Consider the following 20,742-nt stretch of genomic DNA (forward strand, 5'->3'; position numbering starts at 1 on the left):
TATGAATTACATTATATTTATAATTAAATTTTTTAATATAGTTATATTCTTAAATATATTAGCAATTTATGTGATTATATATATATATATATATATATATATATTAATTTATGTGGTTCAATTTTTTTTATGTAACTTAAATAATTTGTATAATATTTTTTAACTTAAAATTATATTAATTTATACGTTTCAATAATTTATAATTTTATTGTTCTTTCAATACAATATTAATTACAATTTTTATGTATTTTTTTTATTATATGATATGAATTTTTTTACAACTTATAAATAAAAAATATATGTGACAAATATTTTAAAAAAATAAATAATAATAATAATAATTCAATCATACAATTTAATTAATAACTCATTTTCCACTTCTGCTCAATACTCCTGCCGGGTGTCAAATTCCTTTTTATCACACGAAAGAATTAATGAACATGTTGAGTTGTCCATTGCATGAACCAGTTGCCATTTTTGACAGTGACACGCGTTTAACTTATCAATCTGTGTGCTCCACTTGTTGAAGCTCATCCAAAAGAAAGAAAAGTCCAACATGAAAAACCTATATAATAAGCATGTCACATCCATCTTCATTATTCACATCTTTAACACGTTCTCTTACATCTCTACCTCCCCCATGCTGGTTCCAATGGCTCTCACATTTAGACTCTTATTTTTGTCCTTTCTCTCATTGTTAATCTCCTCCTCCATAGCCCAAACCTCCTTCAGACCAAAGGCCCTTGTTCTTCCAGTCACCAAAGATGTTTCTGCCCCATCGCCTCAGTATGTAACTCAAATCAAACAAAGAACTCCACTTGTGCCTGTGAAGCTAACCCTTGATCTTGGTGGTGGCTACTTTTGGGTGAACTGTGAAGAGGGTTATGTCTCATCTACCTCTAAACCAGCCCGTTGTGGCTCTGCTCAGTGCTCCCTTTTCGGGCTACATGGTTGCAGTGGAGAGAAAATATGCGGTCGCTCTCCAAGCAACACTGTCACTGGTGTTTCCACATCTGGTGACATTCATGCAGACGTTGTTTCCATCAATTCCACTGATGGAAACAACCCTGGTAGGGTGGTTTCTGTGCCAAACTTTCTCTTCATATGTGGATCAAATGTTGTGCAAAAAGGCCTTGCTAGTGGGGTCACAGGCATGGCTGGTCTTGGCAGGACCAAAGTTTCTTTTCCTTCTCAATTTGCCTCAGCTTTCAGCTTCCACAGAAAATTCGCCATTTGCTTGAGTTCTTCCCCTATGACAAATGGTGTAATGTTCTTTGGTGATGGCCCTTATAATTTGAACATGGATGTCTCCAAGGTTCTCACTTTCACTCCTCTCATTACAAACCCTGTTAGCACTGCTCCAAGTGCTTTCTTGGGGGAACCCTCTGTGGAATATTTCATTGGGGTGAAATCTATTAGAGTCTCTGGCAAAAATGTGCCATTGAATGCAACCCTTTTGTCTATAGATGGAAATGGCTTTGGTGGGACCAAGATTAGCACTGTTAATCCATACACTGTTATGGAGACCACAATTTACAAAGCTGTCTCTGAGGCGTTTGTGAAAGCGGTTGGGGTCCCTACTGTTGCACCTGTGGCTCCATTTGGGACTTGCTTTGCAACCAAAGATATTGGGTTTTCAAGAATGGGCCCGGGTGTGCCTGCCATAGATCTGGTGTTGCACAATGAGGAAGTGGTGTGGAACATCATTGGTGCAAACTCAATGGTGCAGCTTAATGATGTAATTTGCTTGGGCTTTGTGGATGCTGGATCAGGCCCAAGTACGGACCAAGTTGGGTTTGTGGTGGGTGGTTCTCACCCAATGACTTCAATCACAATTGGAGCACATCAGTTGGAGAACAACTTGCTGCAATTTGATTTAGCAACCTCAAGGCTTGGGTTCCGCTCCCTCTTCTTGGAACACACCAACTGTGCCAACTTTAACTTTACTTCTTCTACTTAGAATTGGATTATTCTACTCTAATCAAAATTTGGTACACGGGGTTTGTATTTTAAGGTCAATGTGATGAATAAGTGAGGTTACATTTATACATAGCCTCTAAAATTTAATTACCGTATGTCTAAAAAATAAATAGCACAGTTGTTTGATGGAGCTACCATATAGACATAGAGCACATATTCATCTTACATCTTGAATTATTTTTTTAGTTTTATTCCTCCTCGATATAAGTCATAAAAATCAAAGAACAACCCATTATAGCACAAACTACCTTTGTTAAAAATGTGACAATCAATGCTCGAAAATAAGAGCCTTCTCCCAGCAGATAGGGAATCGTCAGTTGTTTGATATTCTCCTTTATAAACCCATTCACTTCAAGACCTAACATACATGCACATCATATATAGTTGTCGTTACCGTATTTTCCTTACTAAAAAGGTACACGACTCACCCTTCATCCTTGGAACCTCAATTGAATTACGAATTATCAGTTATGGTTTAAACATTTTAAATAAAATTGTTTAATTGAAACAAAAAAAAAGCTAAAAAAAAATATCGTGTAATAAGAATAAAAGGCAAGCGATATTAGAGGAATATATTATGTTGTGTAGGGCATTTGTTTATATAGTTTGTAATTACGGGATTGTCTGAATGCGTATGGAACAGCCCATCAGCACAAGTTAATAATATACAATGTTCGCTATTGTTTTAATCCGTGTTCTTTTTGTTGGATTTCACAACCTATTACACAACTGATTGATAATATAGCCACGGAAAAGAAAGGCATGGATAGCATAGGCTAAACAACCTGTAGCACTTAAAGGTGGCACCATTTTCTTTCCGCTTGAGAAATGTAGCTGCTACTGGATTTTTTGAACGAGAACGTTAACCTCACATAGCTCCTGCATGGAAATTCTTATTTATCAGTAGCACGCCAAAACCAAAAGGGGGCAAAGTCAAATAGTGATAATAATAAAAGAGAACCTCATTGTGAATCGGTTAATAGAAGTCAAGATTTCTGATTAAAGAAGTCATGAATAATTTATAACCAACCGTGCACAATGCATAATGAACATGCTTAGTTCCAATGGCAGGATCAACATAATTGTAAACTCAAGAATCATGGGATAAACTGCTCATGTGGCACAAGGCTATGAAATTACTGGGAAGAACCTAATTAACTAAGAAACTGTATTGGGGTCGCTTATGTTTCATATGAGCAATGGTACAAAGAAGAAAGATAAATGGTTGTGAGTATATGTAATAAGGACTTGGGTATTATGAGGTGCCTAAGTCTCACATCAACCGTTATGGGATGTTCAGCAAAGTACTTATGGCTTGGTTCTTTTAATTGTCGACTTCAAGCATTTAAGTGAGGATTTCCCAATGGCTTGGATACTTGATTGTGTAAAGGTCTAAAGGAAGAGAAAATAAGAAGGAAGAAAAGGCACGTGAGGGGGTATGCATGAATCTACACACTCCCTCTCTTTCTAGTGACTCTTAAAGTTTCATTGCTGTTGTATACAGTTGTAGCCAAGACTAAACCACCATAATAGGGTCGGTCAACTAGGAAAAGGGGTCGAATAGTATGCACTAAGTTTTAGGTTTCAGCCTGTCTTTGTATACCAAAAAATGTTGTAACTGAGACTCAATAAAACTTTTAATGAATGCAGTTCTGAAATTTTCTGAGACAATTCAAATAACTGTTGTAAAGATGTTTCTTGATTGCGACTGTATTTTCATTTCATTTCTCTCTTGGAAATGTAAGAATATACTAACCATCTTTGCTTGAACTCTGCTCCATGTCAATCTGTTCTTGCCATGGCCATTTTAGATTAGAAGATGAGGAACACTGTTGAGGAACTGAAAATGAATATGTGCTTGTACTGGTACACGGCTTCTTACATGATGAAGAATCAGCTGTGGAGCAAATGTCTTGGTCCATGCTTGACACCCCTGTATCTTTGTTATGATTTCGAGAGTTATCCTGGTTCTGCCCCTCCTCTACCATACATTTTTGTCTCTTCCGCCTAGGCAGTTCATTCTTGGAATCCTGAAGTGCTGGCACCTTCTGATCATTAGCTGAAATGGTAGCACATGGTGTCTTTCCCAGAATGACAACTTTAGGAGTGTCCAAGTTTTCAACACTGTTAGTGTTGTCTACAACAACTTCACTCCTTGGTTCAGAGCCAGCAGACTTTGCTGCTGCCTCATATTCCCACATCTTGAATATAGCTTCAGTGAGTCTTTCTCTGGCCAAATCTACATCAATTATTGGCATCGGATAATTTTGACCCAGCTCAACTCCTGATGCCCTAAGCACACTAAGCGGTGCATCCCAAGGATGATGGATCCACTCAGTTGGCATTCTTGCCAACTCAGGTAGCCATTGCCTCACATATTCACCTTCTGGATCAAATTTAGCCCCTTGAATCTGTCACCGAAATTAGAGATGTGAGATTTTTTACATATATTTTGATTATTTTCTAGACTCTGAAAGGGTAGAATTAACTCCTTGCAAGGACTACTAATCTACAGAGTTTTTGAAAGGAAAATAGGACCAAAAAAGCCATGGATGTTCAATCAGACAAACAAAGTAAAATCTCATTATAAACTGACATGCTCCATACTAATACATGAATCAGAACTTCAAATTATCTGTCAGACAGAAACGAGATATAACTCAAGTGTTGAACTATTATTCCTTTTAAAACTTGTAAAAGAAATATGAACAGATGAACTTCACCAGGTAAAAAATGAATTGAAAAAAATATGAAAACGTAAGTCTCTCATTTTTCTACTAACAAGAAGGTAACTTACATTGAGGAAGATTTTACTTCACTGCACAAAATTAATATCTTCCAATTTTGGGTGTTGCAGTAAAATCAAATGCAAACTCAAAAGTACATATATGTTACACACATTATGTTGATGAAACAAACTCAAAAGTACATAGAAATAAAACTGTGGAATATAAAATAATCACATCATCTGATTGATATCACGCAAATTGTAAATCCTTTGAATGAAAAAAAACATGACAAACCTCAGGATTGTCCAAGCGCTCAAGCTCGTGACCATCTGGTAAGCCTCCTGAGATATACTGCCAACCCAAGATATCACTTTCAAGGTCAGCATCCAAAAGTGTGTCCCAGAAATATTTCATTCCCCATTTCCAAGGTAGAAGCAACATTTTCACAGCAAAACTGGAAACTATTACTCTGATTCTGTTGTGTATCCATCCTGTTGCCCAAAGTTCTCTCATTCCTGCATCAACCAAAGGATAGCCAGTCCTCCCTTGTCTCCAAGTCTTAAAGGTATCAGGGTCAGCATTCCAAGGAAAATACTTTAAGTGCCCCAGAAGTGCTCTCTCATGGGTGAAGGGAAAGTTGAAACAAAGATAGCGCGAGTACTCTCTAAGTCCAATTGCCCTGAGAAAAAGATTTACACTCTCTTCACCAACACTGTTGCCTTCATTTGTCCATAATAATTGCTTCATACGTGCAACTTGAAAAACTTTCCTCACACTCAGTTCTCCAAAATGAAGATATGGGGACAAGAGTGACGTGGAGTCTCCACCAACCTTCAGCCTTCTCTCGGAGTAGTGAAGTAGATGCTGCTCCACAAATTCTGTTAAAGCCTTGTCAGCATTTCTCCAACCCGGCGACCATGCCCGTCCTAGTAATGCATTGCTTGGTTTTTCTGATTCATTTTCAAGACCTAGTTCTTCCAGTGAACATTCCCCAATTTTTCCTGTCATCCACGGGAAGAGAGACAATTTCTCACATGTTTTTATATACAAATGTACACAAGTTGTTATGTAGACAGGTTGATATAAGAGAAGAAATTGATGAGATTGCAGCTAGTTTCAACTTTCAATAATAAAATTGTCTTAGAACTAGACCTCTTTCCTAGTTCTTAACCTCTAGCAGTAACCTGATATCAACAATCAAATAATCCAGAAACAATAAAAGTGAAGTAAAATGCATTATGAATCTAGTCATATCATACCTTCAGCTGGAATTAATTGCCATGGAGGAACAACTGAAACAATATCCATTTGCTTGTGCAAGCATTTCTTCCAAAAAGCATTGAAGGTAGTAAAAGCACGTCCACTCTCACCATATACTTCCCATGGCTCATACAAGAGATCCCCATTGTAGCTTTGCACAGATAGGCCTTGTTCCACTAGTTTTTCTTTGATGTTGTGATCACGTACAAGTGAAACTGGATCTGGTAAAACAATTAGGATAAGAAATATAGGTCAGCTAACTAGCATTGGACTGTGAAGAAATATAGGAGGAAGTTATTTTGTTCATTATAAAAGCAATCCTGCTAGTGCCAGTCAATTCTCATATCTCAGATGGTTAAAGCTGCCATCTAAAAAACTAAATAATTTATATGACAAACAAAAGAAAATTAGGAGTACTAGAATGCTTGAAACAAGTAAAGCATAGCCTACATGCATCTGTGTCTAAACAAACAAAAATACAGTTTTACACAAATACTTCATTTCATCTTCTATATAATGATTTTTGATGTGGCATTTAAAGAATGGATGCATTAGTTTTTAGAATTCTGGAGCTTTGACAGCCATGCACTCTTCATTTTTGCAGTAACATATTATCAAACTGAAACACAGAACAAAAATAGTAAGGACGAGAAAACGCCTCGAGTAGTTGTTACTCAGAGAACATACTAAGATGTTCACACAGATAATCTACTTTATCTGTTAATTGAAGCACTTAAGGAACTATAGTGGCATTTAGAGAAACCATAGAATTGCATTCAAATGTCTACTCCACTTCATGCAAATGTGAATGAATCGATTTTGACAATTCAATATTTGTTGGAAAAGAAACATTTTTTTTTCTTTCTAAAACTCCTTAATTTAGTATCCCTTTGATGCCTAGGAACCAGCGCAAAAAGCAATAGGAAGAAAATAACATTTTACCTTTAGAATACTAATTCAGTTTTGAGAATTGCCTTCAAGGAGTATCCTACCTTGAAGTGGTCCTAAACCTCCTCTAAATTATCAACAGAAAAAGGCCTATAAGCTTCTTTAACTTTTGGAGATCCAAAACATAAAATGTATGATATGATGCACATCAAAATTGGCTAAAACACTTAAGCAAGAAGGTTAATTCTTCAGCAGCTACATACTTACCATATAGATGGTTAAACACTACTTTAGTTGCTTGAATGGCCTTTATACACTCCAAAAGAGCTGTGACTGTACTGTGGGTTTTGATGAGCACAAGTCTGGCTCCAAGAGACTTCAGTGACTGATCCAAGTGAGCAAGAGATTGCTTCAGCCACCACCTTGACACTCTTCCTGGATAAAATTGTCCTTCCTCTTTAGGGCACCATATAAACACAGGTAACACAGAACCCTCCCTGGCAGCAGCAGCTAATGCAGGATTGTCCTCAATTCTAAGGTCCCTTCTAAACCAAACAATAGTCCTGTTGCTACCCATATTGAACACTTCAAATTTTTCATGGCATAGACAAAGCTTTAAACCTCATATAACACCTCCGAGCATCTTCTCCACCACAAGTTTCTCATACCCAATAAAAAAGCACAAAGTTGACCTCAAAACTTCACGGTTCTCCTAATGAAGATCCTTACCAAAATAAAATATATGAAGACTGATATCCCAGATATGAGATACAAAGGTTGGATCTGGATTTTTTGCAAAATATAAAGATATCTATAGCAGCACGGGATAAGAGCCTCAAATCACAGACAAAGTAGACCAACAAACATGTAGCTTATCAAGATGTCCAACTTGGATGCTACTTTGCTTTGTGTGAGGTATCCAACCTAAATCCTACTCAGAGAACCGATCCCCACATGTCTCACTCTCCAATTTAAAGACCACCAGTTAAAATAGCAAAAAAGAAAAGAGGAAATTTTCCAATCGAGAAACAAAAGCGACTCAAGAATAATAAATAAAGGTTGCAAAAGCATAAATAAAAAAGAACAATATCCACAAACCACTTGAGCTGGAATATTCAATATTGTATAATATATAATAAAATAATCCTTGAAGATAAGAGATGAGTAACTGAAAAGTTCTTCAAATCCACCTCAAACTTTGCCTTTATAAAGAAGATATGAAACACCCACAAGCTAGATTTTTAATATTCATAACATAACATAACCCCATCAAAGTTTAGGTGAAGACCAGACAAGCAAGCACCAAATCAAATCAAGATTCAGCCTAAGTTAAGGCTTAGGTAGTAATAAATAATACATAGGCAGTAGAGGAGGCAACAGTGATTGAATCATGGAGTGTGTTGGGGAGGAGGGTTGTGTTTTGAGGATCTAATTAGTGGGTAATCACGTGTGGAAGATCACATGGTACGTGCAACTGACGATAGTGGGAGACAGACACGTATGATTAACAGAGGCGAAAGGATAAGAACATTGAACAAGTCACTAGAGGCTACCAGCAGCTTCCACAACTTCATGAAAATGGACCAAATTTTTACCACAACATCATAAAAATATCCTCAATAAATCCAAAACTTGATGGGCGTAACCACAACAGTTGTACGTTGTGACGTTGTAAAAGATAATGATGACATAGACTTGTGTTATATATCAATGCAATCAGACTCAAATTATTTTTTCTTTGTAAAAGACGTGTATGATTTACTTTCATGAATGATTTAGAACTGTAACAAGATTTTTTTTATTGGGCACGAGGATTACGTTAACTGGCAATTCGTGAAATTCTATACAAAAATATGTTTTTCTTTTTAGTAATCTTATGAGAATTATTCAAACTAATATTTATTTGAATTGTATTTTTTAAACTGGTAAATTTCGAAATCAATTTTAAGATCGCATAGTTAAGAGTAATCCCTTTTACTTAAATTAACATATTTTAATAGTAAAACAAGTGCATACATAAGTAATTTATAATTATTATAAAGAGATATAAGAGATGTAATCACTTCTTGATTTCTATTTTTTAATGGATTATTATACTTTTAAATGTAAAAAAAAATCTTAAATTTTTTTAAATAATTACACATAATTTTTTAATATTTTATTAGTAAATAACTATTAGAGACATAAAATGTTACTACCTTTATAGTAAATAATAATGTTAATTAGCTTTAATTGTTTTATATTTATACATTATGGCCAACTATCATCTCATAATAGTTAATTTTATTTTTACTTTCTATGAACTTGAAATCTAATTTTACTATCTATATATCAAGAGAATTGCTTATACTTTTTAATCATGGATTAATTAGTTGTAGATGTGCTGCGAACAATAGATAAATGAAATATATTAATGAATTTTTAGTCGTTATAGCAATTTAAATATACTATGTATATTTGCTAGGTCTAATAAATTTAATATATCTAAGCTGTACAGTGCAATATTACTCTATTTTATATTTTATTTAATTAATTTTTACGGTGGTATGTGATTCCTTTACCCTATATTTAGAAGAGATGAAACAACAGAAAAAGAAAATAAAAAAGAAGAAAAATATGAAAGACAATAAATATATATAAATATATATATATATATATATATTATTTTTAAAAATAAATTAAATTATTAATATTTTTATTATACACACAAGGTAGAGAATTTTCTTCCAACAAATTTATATTCAAAGTCAGAATTTCGACCCTACACCTCATATAAAGAACATAAATCATTGACCAATGTTACTATTATTTTTATATATAAACACTTTTATGTTAGAATGACAGGACCTACAAATTCAAGCCCGCAAATTTATGACATTCTTAATTAAGTATTAAAAGTTTGAAATTTACGTTGATGAACGTGTCTATTTTTTTAACACATACTTTGCATTCAATTTTTTTACTCACGATACTACTTCCGATTTTAAATATAAGAAGAAAAATATATTTACATTAAGAAAGTTAGTTTGTATTAGTTCATTTCATTAATTTTATTTTAAAAAAACTTATTTTTTAAATTACTCTTTCTAAAAACTTGACATTAAAAATAAGAGAAAAAAAATCAAAATATAATCTCAAGTAAATAAAATGTTATCTTGAACATTATAGTATTAAATAGAATAAAATTAATTCAGATTAGTTAATATTTGTGACTGATAAAATGGGTTTTTTTTCTTACATTCAAAATCAAAATGAGTATTTATTTATATATTTATTATTTAATTATATCAATCTATAGTGTGTATGAGAGTTTTTTTTTCCCTTATATTCAAGATCGAAATGAGTATTTATTTATATATTTATCATTTAATTATATCTAGACATTTTATATTGTGTGTGAATTGTTTGGCAATGTCAAATTATTAAATAACTTTTTGTAGTGTCTAATAAGGAAAATAATATTTTGTTAACTACAATATAGAAAAATGGTGTTATTGAGTATCACCTATTGAAATTATGAATTTAGTTAGACATTTTATTTTAAAATTAAAATCAAGAATGATATATATCAACTCCTACTATTAAAGTTTTATTAAATGATTTGTCTTTATTAAGATAGATCTTATTTTGATTCAAAAATTGTAACATATTTTTGACATAATAATCTATTTTATAATTAGTTTTCCTTCACAAGTTTAATAACAATATTGTACTTGTAGTAGTATTATTTTTTTTCTTCTTTTCTTCTGTTTAATCAGGATATTGGTTGTGATGTGATTTCTGTTATTAAGACTACTCTTTCGATAATAAAAATGATTTTTTTTTTGTTGTTAAAATCTTTTTTGAGTTGTCTTATTATTATTATCATGCCTGCAATTTATTTTTACCATTTCCTTATTTTTTTTTAGCAATATGATGATAATAATTCACATGACATATGCTTCAAAACAATAACAGAAAATAAATAAGAGATAGTACTTTTGAGAATATAAAGTAGTCATATATGCTTCCACTTTTGGGTTAAGACATAAAATAAAAAAATAAAAAAAAGGACAGGGAAATGTGCTAGCTAGGCAATGGGATAATGATAAAGGTATATTCTATTTTGAGGGTGTACGTGAAAAGAAAAAAGGATAGAGAAAAAAAAAATCATGATTTGATAAAGGATTATAATGAAAAATGAAAAGGGGAAAAGAAAAAATGAAGATGAGAGATGTACCGGAGAGACCGTATCGGTCACGTGGGCCAACACGTGCCATTTCGTCAGACACTCATGCATAGTAAGCCACGTACAAGCATCACCATCAACGTCGGCTCGGCATGAGGTCGAGAACCGACATCAGTCTGGTTAATGCCAATATGGACCATCATCACTCATCGAGTCGGCTCGGTCAAGTACCGTTCCGACATAGATCGTACCGGAAGTATACAAGCTGCCGTATACGGACTAGACGGCTCGGTCATTTGCCGTTCCGACTAGTATTGAATAGTCGGCTCGGCCTCTTGCCGAAGAGTTAAACAAGTCATAACGGTAATCACAATTAAGAAAGGTAAGTACATGATTAAAGCCTAACAACCAATTAGTACCGTATTACCTAATTTGGTAAATATCTGAGAGGGCCCATCACGCTCAGGCCCATGTCAGATGCTATAAATAGGTCACACACAACAAGGTATGTCACTGTTCATTAATTATCCTAGAATATCGTGCTTATCCTGACTTGAGCGTTGGAGTGCCTTTTGCAGGTACCTCCCCCCTCTGAAGAATCCGTTTGAAGTATCCGTTCGGCCCTTCTTACCAAGAAGACTACGAGTGTATCCTTAAGCAGGTACATTTTGGCGCCCACCGTGGGGCCGAACCGATAGCATTGCAGAAGCACTGAAAGTTTACGAGTAAAAGAATCATGGTAAAGACAAGGAATACTAATTTTGAAGGGCAACAGTCTGAAGACGAACATCAGTCCGGGGCCGAGACGGTTGAGGAGACAAACTTGACCGATATGGTGCGCCAGATGAAGGAAGAAATGATCGCCATGAAACAACAGCGAGAGAGAGATGCTGCCGAGATGGCTGCATTGAGAGAAGAGAATGCTGCGCTGAAAAATCAATACCGGGATCCCACATGGAAACCATCTGAGACAACTCACACACAGGGGTCGTTCCACTCGCAGGGCCCTCACTCTTCTCTTCCCCACACCTCCGTCGCCGCTCCAGCTGCGCATGCTTCGGTCGGCCGACCGATCCAGCCTTTGCCGGCCGGAGCACATCGGCATCCTTTTACCCCGAACATCATGCAGATGGCACTCCTTGACCATTGGAAGTCTTTGCCCTTAGACAAGTATGATGGCACTACCGATCCAGACGAACACGTGGATGTGTTCTTGACTCAAGTTACTCTAAGCACAAACGATGATGCTGCTCTATGCCGAATCTTCCCAACATCCTTAAAGGGACGAGCACTGAGTTGGTTTACTCGGCTTCCGGCCAACTCGATCGATTCGTTCAGTACGTTGGCTTCCCAGTTCACAATTCAATTTGCTACCAGTCGGCCTCATCAATTGACCTCGTTGGCACTAATCAGCATTCGTCAGGAGAAGAAGGAATCTCTTCGGACATTCATGAGCCGATTCAACAAAGCGGCGCTCGAAATTCGAGACTTAAACCCTGCTGTAGCTCTACACCACCTTACCACTGCCTTGAAGCCAGGGCCTTTTGCCAACAGCATTTGTAAGAAACCCCCTACAGACATGGATGATTTGTGTCGGCGAGCCGACAAGTACATGCAGATGGAGGAATTGGCCGAGTTCCGGAACCAAGCCCGAGTAGAAGTGTCAACAAAACCTGACAAGCTGGCCGAGCCGAGTTTTCGGAGTCGACCGAAAGAGTTGGTTCCCCGCGAGAAGCCTCCTCGGGGACCAAGGTACTCACAATACACGCCCCTCAATACTAGCCGGTCAGCAGTATTAGAACAAGCACTGGCCTCGGATATACTGGTCATCCCAAAACGAGCATCAACCCCTCCCCGGGCCGATACAACCAAGTCATGCAGATATCATCGCAACCGTGGGCATTCAACTGACGATTGTTTGGCTCTGAAGGATAAGATTGAAGACTTAGTCAAGCAGGGACAGCTGCAAGGTTTCGTTGAGCGTCCAAACCGATCGAGATACGAAGACCGGTCACGGAGACGCGACCAACTCGAACAAAGGACAGAAACACGTTCTCGTAGAGAACGTAGTCGGTCTAGAGATAGAAGAGAGGATGAGCCTTCGGCACAGCCTCGGCGAGTCATCAATACCATTGCCGGGGGATTCGCTGGAGGTGGCTCGTCTTCATCTGCACAAAAAAGACACCTGCGGGCTGTCCGGCATGTTCATGCCATCGAATCCGCTCGTCGCCGCCTTCCCACTATAACTTTCACAGAAGCTGATTTTAAAGGCATCGATCCGGACCAGGATGATCCAATGGTAATCAGCGTCGAAATTCACAATTGTATCGTACGCAAGACGATGGTCGACCAAGGAAGTTCGGCCGACATCCTCTACTGGAATACGTTCAAGCAGTTGGGCATCCCGGAGTCCGAGCTAGTTCCGTATGATGAACCCTTGGTCGGGTTCTCCGGCGAACGGGTCAAGACCAAGGGATACATCAAGTTGTCGACTCGGTTCGGATTTGAAGGCGCCGAATACCGAGATGTTTCAGTTAAATATGTGGTGGTACACGCCAGCACATCTTACAACATTCTCCTTGGACGACCATCACTGAATCGGCTCGGAGCAGTCGTATCTACCCCTCATTTGGCCATGAAATTTCCAGCCGAGTCAGGACGAGTCGTCACGGTTCATGCCGACCAAAAGACGGCGCGGGAATGTTACTTCGCTAGTTTGCGACTGGCAAGAATAAAAGACGAGGTACCTAGGAGGCCGAGTGGGGTTCACTCGGTGTCCCATCATTCGACTGTGGACCTTGATCCCCGGATCGATCAGGACGAAAGAGTCGAACCTGTTGATGACAAGCAACCGATTCAAGTAGGGGTGTTGGAGTCACAAGTCACTTATATAGGAGCCAACCTGTCCGAGCGGGAACAATTGGCTGTCAGCCAAGTGATCCTCAAAAATAGTGACCTATTTGCTTGGCATCCCTCTGACATGCCCGGCATTGACCCTAGTTTCCTCTGTCACAAATTATCCATAAGCAAAGAAGCAAGACCGATCGCTCAACGGCGTCGAAAGGCTGGGGAGGACAGGAAGGCGGCAATAGAGGCCGAAGTGAGTAAGTTGCTAGAAGCCATGTTCATCCGGGAGGTACACTACTCAACTTGGCTAGCTAATGTAGTAATGGTCAAGAAACCGAATGGGAAATGGCGCATGTGCACTGACTACACTAATTTGAACAAAGCCTGTCCGAAGGATGCCTATCCGCTACCAAACATTGATCGGCTCGTCGATGGGGCATCTGGCCACAAATTCCTGTCATTCCTGGATGCATATTCCGGATATAACCAAATCCGAATGCACCCTCAGGATGAAGAGAAAACGGCGTTCATCACCGAAACAGCCAATTACTGTTACCGAGTTATGCCCTTCGGCCTGAAAAATGCCGGAGCCACTTACCAACGATTGATGAACAAAATTTTCAGTGACCACATTGGGCGATGTATGGAGGTGTACGTTGATGACATGGTAGTAAAGTCAAGTAGCGTATCTGTACACGCACAGGACTTGACTGATGTGTTTCACGCGCTTCGGCACCACCAAATGAGACTCAACCCCGGCAAGTGCGTATTCGGGGTCTCAGGCGGCAAGTTCTTAGGGTTTATGTTGTCCAGTCGCGGCATTGAAGCAAATCTTGACAAGTGCCAAGCCATTCTAAGCATGAAAAGCCCAAGTACCCTGAAAGAAGTTCAGAAGTTGGCAGGCCGGCTCACTTCGCTCTCCCGCTTTCTTCCTTGCCTAGCTGAGATAGCTAGACCCATCCTCCTCTTGCTCAAGAAGACCGAGCGATTCCAATGGACCCAGGAGTGTGAAACATCATTCCAACATTTCAAGGAACGCCTTAGTACACCCCCAGTCCTTTCCAAACCAGTTGCCAACATTGACATGATTATATACTTAGCGGTTTCCGACAGCTCAATTAGCGCTGCGCTAATACAAGAAAATCGAGAAGAGCAACAACTAGTGTATTTCATCAGTCGGACTTTGCAGGAGGCCGAACGACGATACCAGTTAATTGAAAAGGTAGCCTTAGGACTCATCTACACTGCTCGTCGACTGAGACAATACTTTCATAGCCACAAGATAATTGTTCGGACCGATTGTCCAGTGGCAAAAGTATTAAGAAAACCAGAGATTGCCGGCCGAATGATGGCATGGTCGGTCGAGTTGTCAGAGTTCGATTTGTCCTTTGAGCCGAGAGGTCCAATCAAGTCGCAGCACTTGGCTGATTTTGTTAACGAGCTTACCCCTTCGGGGCGTTTTGAAGACGAATCATGGACCTTGCATGTCGATGGGTCTTCTAACGCCCAAGGCAGCGGAGCAGGAGTGATACTGGCTAGTCCCTCAGGCGTCACAATTGAGCAGTCCCTTCGGTTCGGTTTTCGTGCCTCCAATAACCAAGCGGAATACGAGGCCCTACTAGCTGGGATGCGGTTGGCAACCGAGATGGATGTGAAGCGAGTCATATGCTGGACCGACTCAAAGATAGTGGCCGAGCAGGTCAATGATAATTTCCAAGTTAAAGATGCGAACTTATTACAATACTATCATCTATTCCAAAAATTGAAGGATGAATTCAGCGAGGTTCAGGTTCGCCATGTTTTGCGTAGCAATAATGAATGAGCTGATCAGTTAGCTCGGCTCGCCAGCAGCCGGAAGCCGGGACAGCTGCGCACCACTATTCATCTTGAAGTTCCCTCCCCAAGCGTAACAACCGAGTGCATGGCAATAGATGAATCACCCTCATGGACCACACCCATTCGGAACTATATCACTAACGGCGCAGTACCGGCCGACCCGTTGGAAGCTAAGAAGTTGCGAACACAGGCGGCTCGGTACTCCATGATAGCCGAGGACCTCTACAGACGGGGGTTCTCCACCCCGCTGCTCAAATGCATAGATAGTCACCAAGCAGATTACGTGATGAGGGAAGTCCATGAGGGTATTTGTGGCTCCCATTCCGGAGGACGAACCTTAGCAGCTAAAGTCTTGCGGGCCGGTTATTATTGGCCAACTCTGAAGGGGGACTGCGCCGACTTTGTCAAAAAATGTGTTCAGTGCCAAAAATACGGGAACCTCATCCATGCTTCAGCTGCTGAACTGCATAGCATCAGCTCTCCATGGCCGTTTACTTTATGGGGCATTGATGTACTCGGCCCATTTCCGGTGGCGAAGGGACAAGTTAAGTTTCTCCTCGTAGCTGTCGATTACTTCACAAAGTGGATTGAGGCCGAGCCGCTTGCCTGCATCTCCGCCGCTAATGTCCAGAAATTTGTCTGGAAGAACATAGTTACCCGTTTCGGCATCCCATATGCCATCATCTCGGATAACGGCCTACAATTCACGGACAAAAAGTTCAACTCTTTCCTTGAAAACCTTGGCATCCGGCATAGGTTTACATCAGTTGAACACCCCCAGTCGAACGGCCAGGCCGAAGCGGCCAATAAGGTTATCCTCACCGAATTAAAGAAACGGCTCGGTTCGGCAAAAGGGGCATGGGCCGAAGAGTTGCCAGAGGTCCTTTGGGCGTATCGATGTACACCACAATCAACAACAAAAGAGACACCCTTTCGCCTGACTTACGGCGCAGACGCCATGATCCCGGTTGAAGTCGGAGAGCCATCATTCTGAAGACAGCACTTCCATGAGGAGTCTAACAATGCTTCGCTCCGAGCCGAGCTTGATGTCCTCGATGAAGCACGGGAAAAAGCACAGATTGTGGCCGAGGCATGTAAACAACGCATGACACGCCGTTTCAATTCAAGTGTTAAGCCGAGAACATTTCACGAAGGTAATCTTGTATGGAGAGCAACCGGGTCAGCCAGACGCAACTCTTCAGAAGGGAAGCTATCAGCCAACTGGGACGGCCCTTTCCGGATACGGCATGTCCTCAACAATGGAGCGTACAAGTTAGAAGAGCTGTCCGGCAAGGTCGTTCCTCGGACATGGAATTCTACTCATTTGAAGACATATTACAGTTGAATCAACATCATGTATTTACATTTCAACTATGTATAATGATGCACTCTTTTCCTTGAACCGGTCTTTTCTCCTCTTAAAAAATCGTGAAAAGAGGTTTTGGCCGGCAAGGTTTTTAATGAGGCATCCAATCAATAAAAACACAGTTCAATTATCTTTGACTTACTATACATTTTTAACATTAGTTTTTACAAGTCTTCCCTCCCGAGATGTCTCTCGGCCAAGGATGTGACTTTCAATCCTACAAGTCTTCCCTCCCAAGATGTCTCTCGGCTAAGGATGTGACTTTCAATCCTACAAGTCTTCCCTCCCGAGATGTCTCTCGGCCAAGGATGTGACTTTCAATCCTACAAGTCTTCCCTCCCGAGATGTCTCTCGGCCAAGGATGTGACTTTCAATCCTACAAGTCTTCCCTCCCGAGATGTCTCTCGGCCAAGGATGTGACTTTCAATCCTACAAGTCTTCCCTCCCGAGATGTCTCTCGGCCAAGGATGTGACTTTCAATCCTACAAGTCTTCCCTCCCGAGATGCCTCTCGGCCAAGGATGTGACTTTTAATCCTACGTCTTCCCTCCCGAGATGCCTCTCGGCCAAGGATGCAGCTTTAGTTTTAGATCTTCTAACCCGAGATGACTCTCGGCCAATGAGAAAAACATTGCGAAAAGAATTCAAAGCAGTATACGAAGAGAAAAATCGAATTTATTAAAAGGCACTATCGGCCTAGCAACAAAAAAAAAAAAAAAAAAAAACGGGCACTATTGGCCTGGAATTACAACGCAAAAACCTAAGAAACTACCTCCGCCTCGCCAGGAATCGGACCAGCCTCAGGCGCTTCTTCCTCCTGAATTGTAACATCCTCATTTGGCTCGTTCGCCCGAGCCGGAGCTTCCTCGTCGGCTTGTTGATCAGGAGGAATAGAAGTGAGGTCCACCAGCTTCCCTTGAAAGAAATCTTTCGTCATGTCAAGATGGAAGTCTGGCGGAAAGTCGCCGAAATGACAGGCTTGCCGAGCCGCTTGGGCAAAGCCGGCCTGATGCTGGCTAAGGACCTTGGCACGCGCTTTCTCCTTATAGGCCTCGAAAGCGGTCTTCTCAGCATCCAACCCCTTCCCTAGTGCAGTAACCTTGTCGGTCTCGGTCTTCAAAGCAAGTTCGAGACGCTGAACCTTCAAGGCCAAGTCGTCGGCAACCCGCCCTCTGCGATCCATTTCAGCCTGGTACTTGCTGTTGGATGTTTGAGCGTCTGTTAAAGCCGCCAGCGTCTCTTGAAGAGACTTCTCCTGCTCAGCAAGCTGCCGGCGCAGCCCATCAGCCTCGCCGTTCGGCTGCATAACTATGCTTTGGGCCATTGCCACGGCCCGCACTTGGAACTCGCAGAAGAAGCTCCATTTTTGAGCCGAGCTCATGCGACTCAGCATCCCTTGGCCGGCTTCAGAAGTTAAGTCTTGACTCAGGAAATCCTGAGCGTTGACGTTCCCGGCCAAAAAACTTGGCGAAGATAGACCTTCTGGAACAGGGGGGCTAGCCACTCGGCGTTGTTTGGCCCGGCGACTTTCTTCCTTGGCCCTTGCATCCGGCCTTCTTTTTTCAGGTTGGGGCCGAGTGGGTTTCTTTTTCCGAGCCGAAGACCCTACCCCACCAGCTTGGACGGTAGCTTGATTCCCACCCATCGGGGCTGAAGTCTTGTTTCCAATAGTCGCCGCCAATTGATTCCGGATCAGGTTACGGATGTCTAGATCGTCATCTCCATGGGCAGCCATTATACCTGCACATTATTAGTCAAAATCAATGATAACACACAAATTTAATTAAATAAGAAAAGTACTATACCAATTAGTTCCTCGACTACATCGGCCGATTCAAACAACCGGATCAGAGGACGACATGGTAGAGGCCGAGGTAGTTTGTCTAAAAAACTTAGACTCATTCTCTCCTCCGGGGACATGCGTGATTTGGAAACCGTGTCATACTTGCGCGGCTTCCGGGTCCAATACAAGGGAAATAGGGGATTCCCTTCGGCATCAAAGAAATACTTTTTTCCTGGTTCTGGCCGAATCATCACCTTCATAAATCCCACTTTAAATTTTTTGTACGAGGTGGTAAAAGGTTGCAGCAAGCAATCATTGTGACGAATCAACGACAGCCACTTAGCCTTTTTCGTCGGCCGAGACGTATAGAAGTGCAGGAATAGATGTGGAGTGGGTTGGAGACCGAGGGCTAGACACAAATGCCTAAACCCTTGCATAGCGGCCCAGGTGTTCGGGTGAAGTTGGCTCGGCGCCACATTAAGAAGTCGAAGTATACTCATGAAGTAATCGTCAAAAGGGAGGGATATCTTCAGATCCCGGAACATATAATCATACACGTAAAAGAATGGGTATTTAGACGATCCTTGATTCAAATAAACGAAGTCTGGATTCGAAGCCCCGTCATCTCGGCACGGTTGGAAAAAGACAGCAGAAGGTTCTTCATCTTCGGGAAAGTTTAAAAACTTTATGGCTGATACGAAGTCCACAAGAGACTTCTTGCTCGTATACCGAGAGTATACACTACCAACTTCACCATGTACCCACGAATACCCGGGAGTCGATATGGGAGGAAAAATTCTTGACGATTCCCCACCCTGACTCGGCTGATCTTCAGAACCCACAGCCGATGCCGAATCATTCCCGCTTTGCGACCGATCGGACCCCGAAGCCGACTCTGCGGAATCGCCCCCATTCGAAGCTGAAGCCGACGCTACCTCCTGGTTCGGCGTCGTCCTTAACCTAGATTCCTCTTCGTCCCCAGAGGAGTCAACATGAACAATGTCCAGGTTAGCCATTACGTACCTGATGATTGAACTTGACCAATTGCTGTTGAGTACTCAAAACGCTCTCAAATATCTTCGGCTCGGAGCAGCTAGTAAGTTTGCATGTGGAAACCCTTCCTCCTACACATCTATTTATAGGCGTTCTTAATAGGCAACTGAAGAGACACCCCCTCGTGCCTACCGTTGGATCATTTAGATCCAACGGTCTAGGGCGCGCAACTCTTCGCATGCGTCATTAATGACCAACGGTTATATCCCTTCGCTTCCCACCATAACTTCTCGCGTACGCCATCAAATGCCCAACGGTTACAACCCTTCATATCCCACCATCAGTTGTAACCCTTAGCTTCTTCTTCAAGACACCAACTGAGAAATCCTGTTTTTATTTCATTAACCTTTCGCGTCGCTTCGCTCCTCAAAGGCTGGGGGGCTTGTGTACCGGAGAGACCGTATCGGTCACGTGGGCCAACACGTGCCATTTCGTCAGACACTCATGCATAGTAAGCCACGTACAAGCATCACCATCAACGTCGGCTCGGCATGAGGTCGAGAACCGACATCAGTCTGGTTAATGCCAATATGGACCATCATCACTCATCGAGTCGGCTCGGTCAAGTACCGTTCCGACATAGATCGTACCGGAAGTATACAAGCTGCCGTATACGGACTAGACGGCTCGGTCATTTGCCGTTCCGACTAGTATTGAATAGTCGGCTCGGCCTCTTGCCGAAGAGTTAAACAAGTCATAACGGTAATCACAATTAAGAAAGGTAAGTACATGATTAAAGCCTAACAACTAATTAGTACCGTATTACCTAATTTGGTAAATATCTGAGAGGGCCCATCACGCTAGGCCCATGTCAGATGCTATAAATAGGTCAC

The 20,742-nt window shown here is 40.8% G+C and overlaps 3 protein-coding genes across 3 annotated transcripts; 2 read left to right on the forward strand and 1 right to left on the reverse strand.

Annotated features, from left to right (window-relative positions):
• Positions 1-463: 463 nt before the first annotated feature.
• LOC109816076 (putative aspartic proteinase GIP2) lies at positions 464-2,145 on the forward strand. The gene has a single exon (XM_020380946.3). It carries the CDS (start codon positions 557-559, stop codon positions 1,958-1,960), a length of 1,404 nt encoding a protein of 467 aa, XP_020236535.1. The 5' UTR covers positions 464-556; the 3' UTR covers positions 1,961-2,145.
• Positions 2,146-2,542: 397 nt separating this feature from the next.
• On the reverse strand, positions 2,543-8,408 carry CRY2 (cryptochrome 2). The gene is made up of 5 exons (XM_020380934.3): positions 7,125-8,408; positions 5,969-6,190; positions 5,004-5,710; positions 3,737-4,391; positions 2,543-2,859 (listed from the first exon to the last, which is right to left on the reverse strand). The coding sequence occupies exons 1-5, from the start codon at positions 7,432-7,434 to the stop codon at positions 2,849-2,851; spliced, it is 1,905 nt and encodes a 634-aa protein (XP_020236523.1). The 5' UTR covers positions 7,435-8,408; the 3' UTR covers positions 2,543-2,848.
• Positions 8,409-11,761: 3,353 nt separating this feature from the next.
• Positions 11,762-15,694, forward strand: LOC145950047 (uncharacterized). The gene has a single exon (XM_083060969.1). It carries the CDS (start codon positions 11,762-11,764, stop codon positions 15,692-15,694), a length of 3,933 nt encoding a protein of 1,310 aa, XP_082917095.1.
• The last annotated feature ends 5,048 nt before the right edge of the window (positions 15,695-20,742 follow it).

The sequence above is a fragment of the Cajanus cajan genome, chromosome 7, assembly GCF_000230855.2.
Source record: "Cajanus cajan strain Asha chromosome 7, NIPB_CcT2T_4, whole genome shotgun sequence".
Classification (NCBI taxonomy): Eukaryota; Viridiplantae; Streptophyta; class Magnoliopsida; order Fabales; family Fabaceae; genus Cajanus; species Cajanus cajan.